Raw genomic sequence first — 16,556 nt, forward strand, 5'->3', positions numbered from 1 at the left:
TGATGTGGATGCCAAGGAACTTGAAGCTTTCAACCTGCTCCACTAAATCAAATCAAAGTTTATTTGTCACGTGCGCCGAATACAACATGTGTAAACCTTGCTTACTTACAGGCCCTAACCAACCCCTTATGTATGCTGCTGCTACTCTGTTTATCATATATGCATAATCACTTTAACTATACATTCATGTACATACTACCTCAATTAGCCCGACTAACCGGTGCTTGTATATAGCCTCGCTACTATTATTTTTCAATGTCTTTTTACTGTTGTTTTTTATTACTTTACTTATCTATGGTTCACCTAATAGCAATTTCTTACTTAAAAATGCACTGTTGGTTAGGGCCTGTAAGTAGTTCGGCGCACATGCCAAATAAACTTTGAATTGAATATTGATGAGCTTTGAGGGCACTATGATGTTGAATGCTGAGCTGTAGTGATTTAATACCACTCACATATGTGTTCCTTTTGTCCAGGTGGGAAACGGCAGTGTGGAGTGCAATCAAGATTGCATCATCTGTGGATCTGTTGGGGTAGTATGCAAATTGGAGTGGGTCTAGGGTTTCTGGGATAATACTGTTGATGTGAGCCATGGCCAGCCTTTCAAAGCACTTCATGGCAACAGATGTGAGTGGTACGGGTTGGTAGTCATTTAAGCAGGTTACCTTAGTGTTCTTGGGCACAGTGACAATGGTGGTCTGCTTGAAACATGTTGGTATTACAGACAGACAGGGATAGGTTGAAAATGTCAGTGAAGAAACTTGCCAGTTGGTCAGCGCATGTCCTAGCAATCCATCTGAATGTTGACCTGTTTGAAGGTCTTACTCACATCGGTTGCGGAGAGCGTGATCACACAATCGTCTGGAACAGCTGATGCTCTCATGCATGTTTTAGTGTTACTTGCCTCGAAGCGAGCATAATAGTTATTTAGCTCGTCTGGTAGGCTTGTGTCACTGGGAAGCTCTCGGCTGTGCTTCCCTTTGTAGTCTGCTCCTTGAGAGCAGCAGCTCTAGCCTTTAGCTCAGTGCAGATGTTGCCGGTAATCCATGGCTTCTGGTTGGGGTATGTACGTACAGTCACCGTGGGGACGACGTGATCGATGCAATTATTGATGAAGCCAGTGACTGATGTGGTGTACTCCTCAATTCCATCAGAATATCTATTATATTGGCAAGAAATTCAAAAATGGAAATTCATGTCCACAAAGATGGAAGGCAGACGAGAGGCGAGATCAGATAGGACCATTCTAGCCAATGAAAAGGCAGATATGCGTGTGAACAACAGGCACAACTAAGTCATTTTTCTCAAAGTTGCCCAGAAAGCCACATGCATCCACTTATAGCAGTACATTATTTGTAACAGCATAAACATTATGAAACCTCTATTAGATCAAATAAGCCTCATGTTATTGGAAACTCTCTCATAGACCTCCATACAAAACAATCCCCACTTGGCCTCCCGAGTGGCGCAGCAGTCTAAGGCACTGCAGTGCTTGAGGTGTCACTACAGGTCTGGGTTTGATCCAGGGCTGTGTTGCAGCCGGCTGCGACCGGGAGATCCATGAGCAGAAGCACAATTGGCCCAGCGTTGTCCAGGTTAGGGGAAGGTTTGGCCGGCCAGGATGTCCTTGTCCCATCTCACTCTAGTGACTCCTGTGGCGGGCCGGGCGCATGCACGCTGACACAGTCGCCAGTTGTACGGTGTTTCCTCCGACACATTTGTGTAGCTGGCTTCCAGGTTTAGCGAGCGGTGTGTCAAGAAGTAGTGCGGCTTAGCAGAGTCGTGTTTCGGGGAGCATGGCTCTCGACCTTCGCATTTCCTGAGTCTGTACTCAAGTTGCAGCGATGGGACAAGACTGTAACTACCAATTGGGTACAAAAAAGGGTAAAAATTTAGAAAAAAATATTATAATAATAAAAATGTAAATCCCCACTTGGTCTGCTTATCTCATGCGAACAGATTTTGGCCAGAGTACTGTAAATACTCTCACTTTGCTTCTTCCTCTCTGGTGCAGCTTAACTTCTTCCAGTGTAAAGTAATTGGTAGCATGTAACATTACTTTGAACTAGCTAGCTAGCTATATTTTCAGAGTACCCACTGGGTACAAACACAGACTCAACGTTGTTTCAACGTAATTTTTCGCAACGTATTGTGCCATGTATTATGTCATCATGGTTACCAAATTTCAAAATAGACAAACCTTGTGTAAAATATGTTGAATTTCTACCTTAAAAACAATGTCAGATCTACAATGTTGTACACTATAAGAAAAATAAAACAGTCTGGGCAGAACATCCTACTGGGAAATGTATCTATCTACAGCTACCCTTTGGTCTCCCATCGAGGGTTTTAGCACAACCAAATATCAACATTTGATGGAGATGTATCTTTTGCTTGGATAGTGCCATCTGTGCCACTGACTTAGTCTGGCTTTAATTCCAGTTTGCCTACATATTAATAATTTATATTTTGGATTCAAGTTAAAGTCTAATTTAAAGTTTGATTTTATTTAGTACTATCATTTAAGTTAGATTTTTGATTGAGACATGAATCCAACATATCAAGGAAACATGTCAAGGAAACAGCAGAGTGAGTCCCCCCCCCCCCCCATCCACATCGATGCGACCACAGTGGAGAAGGTGGAAAGTAGAGTTCGACCGATTAATCGGAATGGCTGATTAATTAGGGCCGATTTCAAGTTTTCATAACAATCGGAAATCGGTATTTTTGGGCGCCGATTTTTACAAATATTTGTACCTTTATTTAACTAGGCATGTCAGTTAAAAACACATTCTTATTTTCAATGACGGCCTAGGAACGGTAGGTTAACTGCCTTGTTCAGGGGCAGAATGACAGATTTTCACCTTGTCAGCTCGGGGGATCCAATCTTGCAACCGTACAGTTAATTAGTTCCAAGCAATAACGGCCTGCCTCTCTCTCGTTGCACTCCACAAGGAGACTGCCTGTTACGCGAATGCAGTAAGCCAAGGTAAGTTGCTAGCTAGCATTAAACTTATCTTATAAAAAACAATCAATCATAAACACTAGTTAACTACACATGGTTGATGATATTACTAGATATTATCTAGCGTGTCCTGCATTGCATATAATCTGACTGAGCATACAAGTATCTAAGTATCTGACTGAGCGGTGGTAGGCAGAAGCAGGAGCGTAAACATTCATTTAAACAGCACTTTTGTGCATTTTGCCAGCAGCTCTTCGTTGTGCGTCAAGCATTGCGCTGTTTATGACTTCAAGCCTATCAAATCCCGAGATGAGGCTGTGAAATAACCAAAGTGAAATGGCTAGCTAGTTAGCGCGCGCTAATAGCGTTTCAAACGTCACTCGCTCAGAGCCTTCTACTAATTGTTCCCCTTGCTCTGCATGGGTAACGCTGCTTCGATGATGGCTGTTGTCATTGTGTTGCTGGTTTGAGCCCAGGGAGGAGTGAGGAGAGGGACGGAAGCTATACTGTTACACTGGCAATACTAAAGTGCCTATAAAAACATCCAATAGTCAAAGGTTAATGAAATACAAATGGTATAGAGGGAGATAGTCCTATAATTCCTATAATAACTACAACCTAAAACTTCTTACCTAAAATAAGTGTTCATTCAGTATTGTTGTAATTGTCATTATTACAAATATTGTTTTTTTAAAATACTAAATCGGCCGATTAATCGGTATCGGCTTTTTTGGTCCTCCAATAAATCGGTATCGGTGTTGAAAAATCATAATCGGTCGTCCAAGTTCCTCGGCGTACACGTCACTGACTAACTGAAATGGCCCACCCACACAAACAGTGTGGTGGAACAGCGCCTCTTCAACCTCAGGACGTTGAAGAAATTTGTCTTGGCACCTAAAACCCTCACAAACTTTTACAGATGCACAATTGAGGGAATCCTGTCAGGCTGTATCACTGCCTGGTACAGCAACTGCACCGCCCGCAACCACAGGGCTCTCCAGAGGGTGGTGCAGTCTGCCCAACGCATCACCGGGAGCAAACTACCTGCCCTCCAGGACACCTACAGCACCCAATGTCACAGAAAGGCCAAAAAGACCAGACTGTTAAATACTGTTAAATAGCTATCACTAGCACATTAGAGGCTGCTGCCCTATATACATAGACTTGGAATCACTGGCCACTTTAATAATGGAATACTAGTCACTTTAATAATGTTTACAAATTTTGCATTACTCATCTCATATGTATATACTGTATTCTATCCTATTCTACTGTATCTTAGTCTATGCCTCTCTGACATTGCTCGCCCAAATGTTGAAATATTCTTAATTTAATTCCTTTACTTTAGATGTGCGTCTATTGTTGTGAAATTGTTAGATATTACAGTTAGATATTACTGCACTGTTAGAGCTAGAACCACAAGCATTTCGCAACACCCGCAATAGCATCCGCTAAGCACATGTACGTGACAAATACAATTTGATTTGATTAATTTGTAGTCAAACTGGAATTAAAGCAAGCCAAGTCTGTGGCACAGATGGTACTATTCAAGCACTAGATTAAGCACATCCTTTAAAATGCTGACATTTGGTTGTGTCAAAACGCGCATTGATAAACATTTGGGTAATGTTAAAACAACTAACCAAAAATCAGACATTGTTTTTCCATTGGAATTTGGTTGTGCTTTTAGGTGGTTGAAAGCATAGTGATAACACATTGGAATTGGAAATTCAACTAGCTTTTTGAGTGGGTGAATATAGGTTGTAATCGCATTGATCTACAAAGTCTCAACCAAATATTACCCAATTATCCACGTTGAAATGAAGTGGTGTGCCCACTGCCCAGTGGGAAGCTTCCTCAATATTTACTACCGCCAAGCTACACAAATTTAGCTAGCTAGCTAATTACAGAAATTACTAATATTAGCTAGTTAAACTACATGTAACGTTAGTTAGCTAACTTTAGATCACTAGCTACTACACGACACCGATGGTTAGCTTGCATGGCAACGAAGCCAGAAACTAGCCAACCACTGTAGCAGGTAGCTAGTTAGCTACAGTAGCTAGGAAAACACAAACATACGAGATCGAGCCCCTTTCACATTGCGCTGATCAACGGCTTCTGTGGGCAAAATACGCTTGCTAACGTTAGCTATGTTAGCATACGTTAGCAAGCTAAACACACTACACAAATAAACTTACCTCATGGATTTATTTAGGGATTTGAGACAACGTTTTTTTCTCCAAGTTCATCCAAATTTCCGAGAGACCAGTGTAAACGTTTCAATTTAACGTTGCTAGGCTAGAACGATGTTTCGAGCTTTATGATCGCGTGACGTCATCGGTCGCCTTTGGTTGAACAGCCAGTGCGCTACGCGACAGTGCGCTCCACACAGGAGCTGTCTCCGACAAGCAAGACTCGTACGCTGTCCGTTTATATTGCGAAAATAGACATTTAGCCACTGCTATAATCTGTAATAAGCAGTCTTTCACAAATCCAGAATTTGTGTAATTAATTTAGCCCTTGTAAGATAACTGTAAAAATGTGCGATCATTGCAGACACAGAGGGCATGGAGTCTCAAAGAAAATAAGGGTTAGTGCAAATGTATGCAGTCACGTGACGTCATTGATGCAAATCATGTATTTTGGGAATACTTTACTTTATATATGAGTTAGGAACGTTCCTTAATTTCATCTATGATATTTAATATTGTAGAAAGTCAGAAGAAAACTGTCAGGCTTCAATGGTCAACTTGCAGAGGTTGAAATGTTGCCCAATGGATTGTCTGCTAAAAGAATGCATTGTGAACTACGGCGAGAGACCTCTGATTCGGAGCAACAAAGACCATTACCTGCATCAGAAGTTGCACTTTTCTCTAAAGCACAACCATGCGTAGTCCAGTTAAACAGTGACGGCAGATATGGATGTGTTGCAATTACTAAGGATGGGGTTATAGCACTGTTTCTTCCAGACAAGAACCCTACCTGTGCAAGAGCCCTACCTGGAGTCCAGGAGCTAAGGCCATTCTGTGATAGGACTTTGCAATTAAAGACAAGGCAAGGAAAGAACATCGAAAGCAGGTAGGCCTGGACTTTAGCTGGAAAAGTGGTTGTATCCAAATAGATCTGTCCTGTATGGTTGGTACAGGATGGAGTGTAGATTGTATAATACAAGGTGTTGAGTCAGAACAGTGCTCATAAAAACGTGATTTTCTCTCCAGCAACCTCTCCCTGCAGAAAACATCAACACATGGATTGTGTGGTGGAGTGATAAATACTCCGATCATCAATGTGAAAGGAGACAGCCATAGATCTTCAGCATTGAGTTCTTTGGATGGAGTTCCTTCCTCATGTCATAATGGATCAGAACATTGCCCAAGGTGTGATGCTTGTTACAATGGAGGATTTCCCACACAGACCAATGACAAATGGAGAGAAGAACTTACCGAACTGCCCATGCCTGTTGCAGAATCAGACCGAACATCTAAAAACGGACAAACCATTTTACAAAGAGCCCTAAGGTTCCTGCCTTTGTTACACACAGTTTTTGTCCCATTTTGCTCTCTGTTGGTGGCTGCTGACCTGTACTGTCATTGGAATGGAAGGTCATGGTGCCCTGAGAGTGGCTTTTCTAGTCTGTTATCTAGTGTAGCTTGTGACTACCATCCTCCAGTATGACTAGTTAATCTCAATGATCGAATAACATTTTCATATAAGTCATGCTCTCATTATTTCTGATCTGTTAATTAAATAAAGAACTTCATTTAAATCCCTCTTATTGATCTCATATACATGTAACCTATAACCATTTCTGAAAAGTGTTATTTTAACACCTTCAAACTAATATTTTATGGCAACTATCTATGGATAAAGGCTACAGAAAAGTTCCAATCTATTGTCACAAAAAAAGATATCGCCCTTTGATTCAGGATTTCTTGCTTTCATATTTGAAATGGACCAGTCCACAAATCCATGGAAAGATTCTAACTTTCTCCTTGTCTGTAAGGGTTTTGTATTTTGACATTTTAACCACTCTGAGAGGCTCTAAAATAAATCGTTTAGATTCACTGATCTTATAGCACTTTTAGTTTAGACATACACGATAAATGGTTTTTCTACAAATGATATCACGTGAGATTCTGTTAATGAAAAAATTGATCCGAATTTCAGAACTACTGTCCAACTCAATGTTTCAGGTTGCAAAAAGTACATGACGATGTTATGTAATTTCATCGTGACATGACCACTAAGTCTACAGGAGGGGGTAGGTGGTTGTGACGTCTGAATTTGAGGAACAGGTAGGACCCCCCCTACGCTTTATCCCCCTACACTTTTTTTGTAGTTACTTGGGGATTATAAAAGGCTACCAGAATCATCCTAACCCAAACGAGAATCACTACATGGACATTGAAGTTCTCTCATTTATGAGCATACCTATTTTGAATAAAGCCTTATAGACGTTTACATTATATTTTCTCTTCCACCGTTGAACAAAACTTTAAAGGTAAGCAGATTTAAGACTTTATAAATGTTTGTTTTGCGACTTTCAACTTCTAAAATGTTGAGATTTTCTACAACTAAAATGTTTTTATATCTTGCTTTAGATGCAGAAGTCTATTGGAGTAGTTTGCATATCACTAATTTTCTGCGCAGCTCTGTCAGAAACAATTGGATTAGTGATTGCGGTAGGTCAACGTTGTATTGTATTTGGAAAAATGTTGTCTAAAATGCTGTGATTTTCTCGTTGTTTTAACTAGAAGTAGGCCTAGGCTATTGCAAACAACATAAAAATTATATTAACGTTTTAATGACTTAACACCATAACGTGGCATTGAGAGAATCGAGTTATTAATCGAGTTAAGTTGAGCAATTGGCATCCCAACATTTTTATTTATTAACAAGTGAAATACTGTAGAATGAGGTGTGTGTTGAGTTAACTGATGAGTATGTGTATAAGGAATCTGATTTAAGCGTGTGTGCGTGTGCGCGTGTGTGTGTGTGTTTGTGTGTTTGTGATCGCAGGCTAAAGAGAAGCGAGGATGGACACTGAACAGTGCTGGCTACCTTTTGGGTCCTCGTAAGTGTCTTCTAACCAGGGTTGGGTAGTAATATATTACATAATGTAACGTTACATGTAAGGGATTACAAAAACGGTAACTGTAATCCTTTACGAACAAAACATATTGTAATTACAGATACTTTTGAAAAACTAGATGATTACTTTTAAATTCACAAAGGATGTTTGCGAAAAAATTATTTGACACTTCTGATTGCTCAATGACATTCAAATCAGCATCGAAAAAAGGCTCAAGTTTCAATTTGTTCCACCTGAGGGAGTCTGACCACAAATCAGATGTCACTGTGATGACACACTAAATGTGTTTGATAGATCGCGGGAAAAGAGCAGGAATAGGATTTTGTAGGCTACAGTCCAAACATTTCTTCCAATGGTGCGACTGCTGTCGGCATCCAACGATTATCCATTTTGAATAATGTTTGGAGGTAAGGATGACAGCAGTGGTGTAGTCTAGGGCGATACGGAGATCACTTATTATTGATATCTACTTAGCGCAGTGATGTGAATCACACTGCTGCTCTTATTTAGCTATTTGCGCCTTACGGATTGTGGTTGTTGAGGATGGCTGTTCACAAATCTAAAAGTATATTTGAACCCAACAATGGTTGAATTCAATAAATGTAAGCTGCCTATCAATCATTGTTTTTGAAACCAGTGGACAGCCAGTGAAAAATGCGCTCTTGCAACAGCTGCATAGTGCGGATCCCAGCCTATGGATAAAATGTAGGGCTTTTATTGCTCAATCTAATCCATGCTGATAAAAAAAAAAATCCATAGGCCTAATGGACACATGCTCAAACTCACACACTTTTGATATACTTAAAGGGGCAATTTGTAGTTGCTACATCCATTTTTGGATTTATAAATGATATACATCAATGTAAAGATGCAGTAGAAAGCGATGGGTTAGAAGAAGTATACATAACCAACACATAAAGTAAAATGTGACATCCATGTATGGCCAGCTATGTAAACTTAAACATTAATTTATCTTGCAATATATGTTGTTCAATTGGTAACATACATTTTTGTCTTCTTCTAATGCAGTTTAAGGGGAATGTAATCTAAAAGTAACTGAATGTAATCAGATTACGTTACTGAGTTTGGGTAATCCAAAAGTTAAGTTACCGATGACAAATTTCTACAGGTAACTAGTAACGGATTACATTTAGAAAGTACCCAACCCTGCTTCTAACTTATTTACAATATATACATGTACAGCCTCTCAATCACAACAGTCAACTCCTTTCTCCTAGTCTTAACCTCATACTTGTTTGCCCATTGTATACTTTTTCACCTTTCACCTGGCTGTGTGATGTGGCATGATGGTTTCCAACATACTTGTTCTGTGTAATTATTGGACTTTTAAGTTGTCATCCCTGACTATATTCACAATATTATAATATTTTGGAAGGTATCTGCTTTAAACAGGATAACCTATTAATTCCAAAGGTTAATGGATTCTTGTCAACAAAGAATGAGGATATGTCCTAAACTAGTTTAATTTTCAAACACAAATGCAATATGCAGTACGTCTGTCATATGCAACTTTGTACTTTTAACTGAGGATTTATTTAAATATCACATTTAATCCAATCTGTCTGCTGAATGCCAATGATGGTAAGTGGTTAACTGCACAATGTTAATTTAAACATCTCAATACTCAGTGTGCACTACTTTATAGACACAGGTCAGTGTTGTAAGTTCAGGTAAAATGCCATCATCCCTGTGTTTCAGGTCGTATTGATCACCTAATACAGATAAAGGATAATCCCAGCGTAAGGGGGAGAGAAGAACTGCTAAGTCAATGTAAGATAGCTCCTGCAGGACATTGGAGTCAATGGAGGAATTGCTCTGTGACGCATCGCTCTGTGTGCTTATTTACTGTTTCCAGATTAAGCATATGTCATGTCTCATAATGTATTAAACGACCAAGCAGAGGTGTTTTATCACGGTCATGGTCCCTTTGTTAGTTTATTTTTCTACCTGTTTATTAATTATTAAATTGTCATACAGGAACTTAAATCTCAGAAAGGCACTGTGAGAACAAAGACAATGATGCGAATGTTATTTTAGTATTTAATTATAATTGATGTGTGATGACTGAGGCTATGGGTTAAGGTAAAAATTCAAGGATTACAATTCAGATAATTAGTGCACTTACATGATTGTTCAGTGCATTTTTCCTAGCCCTCTTGACTTAAACCTCTATTAAAGTTGTGAAAGTGGACTGGTATTGCAACCATTTTCTGGTCTGCACCGTGCCCCTTTGGCTATAAATTAAAAACATAAGCAATGTGCTCTCTGAGATGCACAGTGAATGAAATTACTCTCCAAACGTTAATTTAGCCTAGCTTTCTTGGTTTTTATTTGTATTTTTTCTTAGCATGTGGTTGGACTGTTCCTTAATATTTATTTCCTTTTTAGGTTCTGTATCCATTCTCAAATGTGTATGTGCGTATCCTTCACTTATTCCATTGGTGAATATAAGTTGTAAAGCAATTCCGAGACTCAAGCCCTGCAGGTTGCTTTTCAGACTCATGACAGATAAAAGGAAAAACGCACGCTCATGAATTACAAGGGTGCCTTGAGGCTTTAGGCAGGGCTGTGGTGTTTGTGCGTGGTGTGCAATGAAGGGGATTACATCTAGGGAATGGGTGAAAGTCAGCTGTGCAAACTATGATTTTGTCTTGTTGTTCAGATGGCATCGACGGTCACCGGACGCTCAGTGACAAGCATGGCCTTGCTGGTAAGAGAGACATGCCCCGGGACTATGACTTCAAATCAGGTGAGAGGCTCTAACAGCCATGTAAAACCTGGGGCTTGTAGCCTACAGTTTATAGACCCTATGAGAGGGAAAATCCAACGTTCAGAGTACTGCAGTACAGTAAGTCTGCTTTACTCAGTGTACGTCTTCTACACCTCATGAGGATCTCTAATTTTGCAGGTTCCTTGAGAATAACAGATGAGGATGTATTACACAATGTCATTGACTTCTTATCATACATGCAACTTAAAGGTGAGTTGATGTCTGTTATGAATGTTTAATTACAGCAAAATATATGACTGCGTACTCCATCAGGAGTTTTATTCATATCATAAACGGTTATGTTGACATGTTCCAGAGTAAAATGATCATATTTTGATTTAATATTTACATTTGTAGTCAGATTCCTGGCACTATATAGTTAAAAACCTATTTGGAACAGAACAACTTACTAGCATAGTCCTGATCAGATATAACCATCTGACTGTGCTCACTCAAATGTTTTTTCATCTACTTTGCAGAAATCGGAGCTCTGGATACCCTGCCTTCCTTGCTCACATCAGAAGAGATGAGTCAGCCCTAGTTCAACTTCAACATTCATTGATCTATTCTCAACTCTTCAAAAGCCTGCAAAGTACATTGTCTGTGCATATCCCATTATACTGGTGTCATGATTTACAACAATCTCCTATACAGAGTAAACATGTTCCTATTATAATTTGAAAGAAATGTATTGAATAAAACTTTTTGAATGGCAAGACTTTTTTGTTCCTATATATTGATTATACAGTATATAATTGTTCTATGCAAACAGTGAGATTATCTTAGAAAGTGCAACAACCCAAACAACTCAGATTTCTTTTTTTAAATCCCACATTTAAAATGTCAAGTCTCCAGCTTCTCTCTCATTCCAACTAAATACAAAGAAATCAGAGATTGCAGAGCAACCTAACAGCATGATGTTGCAATTGTGCGTTGTATTCTATGATCTCTGCTCAGTGTTTTGTCCCAGTGAATTGTCGGCAGTACAACTGCACATTACACAAGTTACTGTTTCAAAGTTGAGCTTCACCATGGTAGCTTGTTTCCAGAGTTGTTGAAGAATCCTCCATGATGCTTTTCTGTCAGAGACAGCAAAGATGATCCTCCGCACTCAAATCCGCCCATTCCATAATAGACAGGAAATGCTGCATAACAGTCAATTTATTGAGATACACAGAAATATATTATAATGTATTCATATTAAGGACCCAATCATAAAACACCTCAACCAAGAGTATGAGACACTCACATATGGGCCACCTACGTCAGTGCGCACCCAGCCAGGGTGAAGGGCTATACACAGAATCCCTTCAGATTCCAGGTCAATGGCCAGACAACTTGTCGCTATGTTCAAGGCAGCCTACATATGTAAACAAAATGAGATGGACAGGACATGTAATGACTGTGTACACATACAAACAGTCAGATTAATTATCTTCACACCCAAACATCCTATGGCCAATATTGCAACCGGAGATGATCTGTAATGTTTATATGGGCTCTGTTGAAAGGACAATTACTGTTGCTGTTCACCTTTGAGGTCCTGTAAGCATAGCTTTTGAAGGCTGCTCCGGCTCCCCAATTGGCCTTAATGGAGCCCAGTATGGAAGAGATGTTTATCACAGCTGCCCTATTGATCCCCATTACAGTGGTCCGTGCAGCAGCTGCCTGGAGCAATGGCAGAAATGCCTACAAGAGCCAACAACATAAACAACTCAGTCAAAAACATGACAATGTGATCTGGACAGTTACAATGTAGGTTTCTTAGATGAAGTAGGGAACCGGTCATAAAACGTGGGTATGTGAAGATCCTCTGTACTCCAACAAAATTAAGAGGTTTCTCATTCATGCTCTTCTAGAGGTGAAACAAATACATTTACCTTGGTGGCAAAAAGAGTAGAAACAGTATTACTCTCGAAAGTCGTCAGGTGTCACTGTCTTCAGATCAGCTGTGTTGTTTATGAGGCAGTTGAGCCCATCACCTCCCAGTATGGATGACACCTCGTGAAATTCTGAGTCGATACATGACTGGCTGCCAACATTTGATAACAAAGAGAGCATGACCATTTAAAACAAGAAACAAACCATTTTTGTTGTTGCTTGTTTTTATTTAAGAGGATAAGGTTTAATTAGCTAATGGTTATTTATGTTGAGTACTTGAAACATAACATTGAGCATGTAATCAAAGTTACTTGAATGTTTTAATTTAAAGAGAAGCCCTGTGAGGAACCTCAAGCCAAAACCCAATACAGTGCCTCTTGCGCCATCTGCTGGAATACCAAACATGGCACATGATACACATAGGATCATATCCCCAACAAAATAATGAATCCATCCGCATTACTCTGCGCTCTCTTTTACGTAATTATGTTGGCTATGCTACTCACCAAGCCGTACAATATAAACACCTTTGTAGGATTTGGCAATATTATGAAGATCCCGATGAAGAACAACTTTTATCATGCATCCCTAGGTTTACAGTCAAAACATATCCTCACACGTGTATTCCCATTAGATGGAATTCATAAAACAAGTTGAACATGATGTTCTCATACCTGTGCTGCGGGTGGTTTGCGCGCAGTCACTTATTGTGGTCGGTCGCTAGATGCTTCTCGTCAGGTCTTTCACCATTTGTAGACCAAGGCCTCTGCACGCCCCAGTAATTAGTACAGAATGACATTTTCAAAAATGTCGACTCATACTATTTAGAATATGTCTATCAGTTTTTTTGTTTGATGATTAGGAAATATGATTGGCCTGTCCAGACAGAACTATAGTAGCGTTACAATCTGAAGGTGTGGTTATAAAACAACCCGACTGGACCAATGAAGTGCGCTTGATTTGGTGTCTGTCAACTCTTCTTATTTCTTGCCATTTTTACAGAAAAAAATGTCAGCTTGACCTGCCTGTTGCCTTCTAAATATGTCATTTTTATTTATTTTATTTTTCAGCAACTTTGAAAGAATATTATTTTATACACAGGTAGGGTGATTAGAGCAGGTTCAATTTAATTGTGGCATGAATCATGCACACTGATTTGGAAATACAAACGCATTTACAATTTTACATTAATATTTAGCGTTTAAGCATTGCATTTTCGAACTGACACTGATCACCCGCCATAGGACACTAACGAAATAATATTCAATAATAACAAAGATCTATTCTATTTAGATGTGTAAAAACACAAAGGTCTTTGCCAAACCCCAAAGAATTAGTAAACTAATTACAAGCCAATCAAAAATGATTTCCCTCTTAAATCAGTCCAATCCCTATTCACTACTCATTTAAATTATATAACATTATTACTAGCCCCAAAGTGCAAATCCTAAACATCCCCCCTGGCACCAGCCAAGCCATCGAACGCATCCATTTTGAAAGATGGATGTGGCTCGTACCGCCCCTCCCTCCAGTCACTTCGCCTCAGGAAAGGTTCTTCCACAGCTGACTGTCAGGTAAAGTTATTGGTGGAGGTAGCTAGCTAGTACTAATTAGCTTTGAAACACCAGCATATTGTTATTTGTTGTGAACTGTCTAACTAATAGCTATTGGAACAAGAGAGGTCGAGAAAAAAACTTTAAATATGTATATGAATAGTATTGTACTAAGTTAGCTAGCTACAGTAATTAGCTCAACTATCTATTCTAGCTATGCTAACGCCTAAAATCATGACGAAGGAAAGCTATATGTCAAATGTATTATTGAATGGTGAACTGACTGATTCTCTAGCTAATTTAACTAGACTAGACATCTGGGCCGCTTTCCCAAAAGCATCTTAAGGCTAAATTTAATCGTTAGAACCATGCTCATTGACTCTAACCATGAAGTCAGCCTAAAATGCATCTCTGGGCCAGTGTTTTACTAACTATCCAGACTAACACCACTGTCACTGATTTATACTTCTGTCAGGTAGGAGCCTTGTTTTCAGAATGAGTTGCCTCAAAGAGCAAAACCAAAGAAGTTTGGACAATGGATCCGAAACCTCCGCTGTCTATTCCTCTGAGAACTATGGTCGCCACCTAAGAACATTGGACGTCAACATTGATTCAGGCGATCACACTGACTTCAGTGTGCCAGGAGTGATGCCCCATGGTTCAGGTGGAGAGTGGTCAGGGTACAGCAGAGAAGCTGGGTCCAGCAGGATGGACCACCACTGTACCAACTACAGATTCTACCCACCTCCACATGATGCTGAGCCCTCACTCCCTCAATACCAATTTGCTACTCATGGAGATTATGTGCTCCCCCAGTCTAGCCCGTTCCATTTAATGAACCCCAGTTTAGCTAATACCAGTCATCTAAGTTCACTTGGTGGCCAGTGGTCATCTGAGGGCCCAGTCCACAGCAATATGTTGTCAGTAAGTGCTAATTCAAACCAAAAACAAACCTTAGAAATTACATTACAATCCTCAATCTATGGGTGAGTTCGTATTGCAACGCCTGGCGCCCCGAATGGGTGGAGATTTTTAAAATTACCAATAGAATGGTCTAAAAGGTGCAAACACCGGGGCATCCGGCGATGTAGAATGTACTTACCCAATACACTATTTTATTGGATATTTTGACATCACTATCAATTATTGAGGTCGTACAGTATATTGCTCTAATTCAAGTTTGTGTTATGTTACATATTCATATTATTTTGTTTTGTCCAGGGTGAAATTTATGATGCTGTGGCGAGCATTTGCCCAGACAGCAAGGATGACCACGGACCAGAGTCCTATCGCAAACAGGAGACTATGGCCGAGCTAATGCCTCAGAATCAAATGGACATCAGTCAGTCTGTAAGAGGATTTCCAACTTACTGTCTGATGTGTACAAATGTACATGTAACCTACATACTGCACCTGCTTGCAATGACACAGATAAATGGTTATAATGCAGGACCATATACAACCTTTACCAGAAAGCATTTATTTTGTGAATTTTGCACTGCAGGAATAGACACATTCTTTGATTCATGTGATCAATGAAAAAGGGTTGACTGTGAAAAACAGGCTAAATGTCAGCATGACAATTTTAATATGCAGTCTTGCATAGCAAAGAGAATTGATATGATTTTATCTAGCCTTGGAAACCTGATTGAATGGTTATTATTGAATAGGGCTCTCTGAGTCAAAAGATAGAGCAGTATTCTAAACATGTTCGCAATGACCTTACAAGAGTCAAATGGTGTGTTAGTTTGTGTTAAGCAATAATTCTAACAAAAGGATATGTGAAGGTCCTTTCACAACAACCATAACTCCAGACCATTACTGCGTGGATTCTCGGTGATATGCATCTTTAGCTATGAAATGCCAGGCATCTGATTATAACATTTCTGTGTTTCCGGTCTCTAGGCCAACGGGCCGCTCGCTGTGTATCTACAGCACCTAGACCACCAGCTTGGGGAGAACGCCACTGTGAGTGTCTAATTGTTTAGCTGAGATATATATATATATAAAACCCACTGGGCACAGACTTCAATACAACGTCTATTCTATGTTGGTTAAATGTAATTTCATTGAAATGACGTGGAAACACCAGTGTGTGCCCAGTGGGAATTTTCCATCATTACACAACATGTCTTACCTTTAGGCACTACAGTACACATTCAATTCCACAATGAAGGCCTACTCTACAGATGGACATGGTTCTGTGAGTGTGTAGAAGTAAACTGTAACTCCATAAGAGTACCACAGTATGAGTCATAATACCCATAAAAC

The 16,556-nt window shown here is 39.6% G+C and overlaps 1 protein-coding gene and 1 pseudogene across 1 annotated transcript; one reads left to right on the plus strand and one right to left on the minus strand.

Annotated features, from left to right (window-relative positions):
- Positions 1 to 7,569: 7,569 nt before the first annotated feature.
- On the plus strand, positions 7,570 to 11,490 carry LOC135508731 (galanin peptides-like). Its single transcript, XM_064928959.1, has 6 exons — positions 7,570 to 7,650; positions 7,988 to 8,042; positions 9,780 to 9,851; positions 10,744 to 10,830; positions 10,990 to 11,061; positions 11,331 to 11,490. The coding sequence occupies exons 1-6, from the start codon at positions 7,570 to 7,572 to the stop codon at positions 11,390 to 11,392; spliced, it is 429 nt and encodes a 142-aa protein (XP_064785031.1). The 3' UTR covers positions 11,393 to 11,490.
- A 224-nt stretch (positions 11,491 to 11,714) lies between these two features.
- Positions 11,715 to 13,551, minus strand: LOC135508835 (C-signal-like; annotated as a pseudogene).
- Between the last annotated feature and the right edge of the window lie 3,005 nt (positions 13,552 to 16,556).

Source organism: Oncorhynchus masou, chromosome 22, assembly GCF_036934945.1.
Source record: "Oncorhynchus masou masou isolate Uvic2021 chromosome 22, UVic_Omas_1.1, whole genome shotgun sequence".
In the NCBI taxonomy this organism is placed as follows: domain Eukaryota; kingdom Metazoa; phylum Chordata; class Actinopteri; order Salmoniformes; family Salmonidae; genus Oncorhynchus; species Oncorhynchus masou.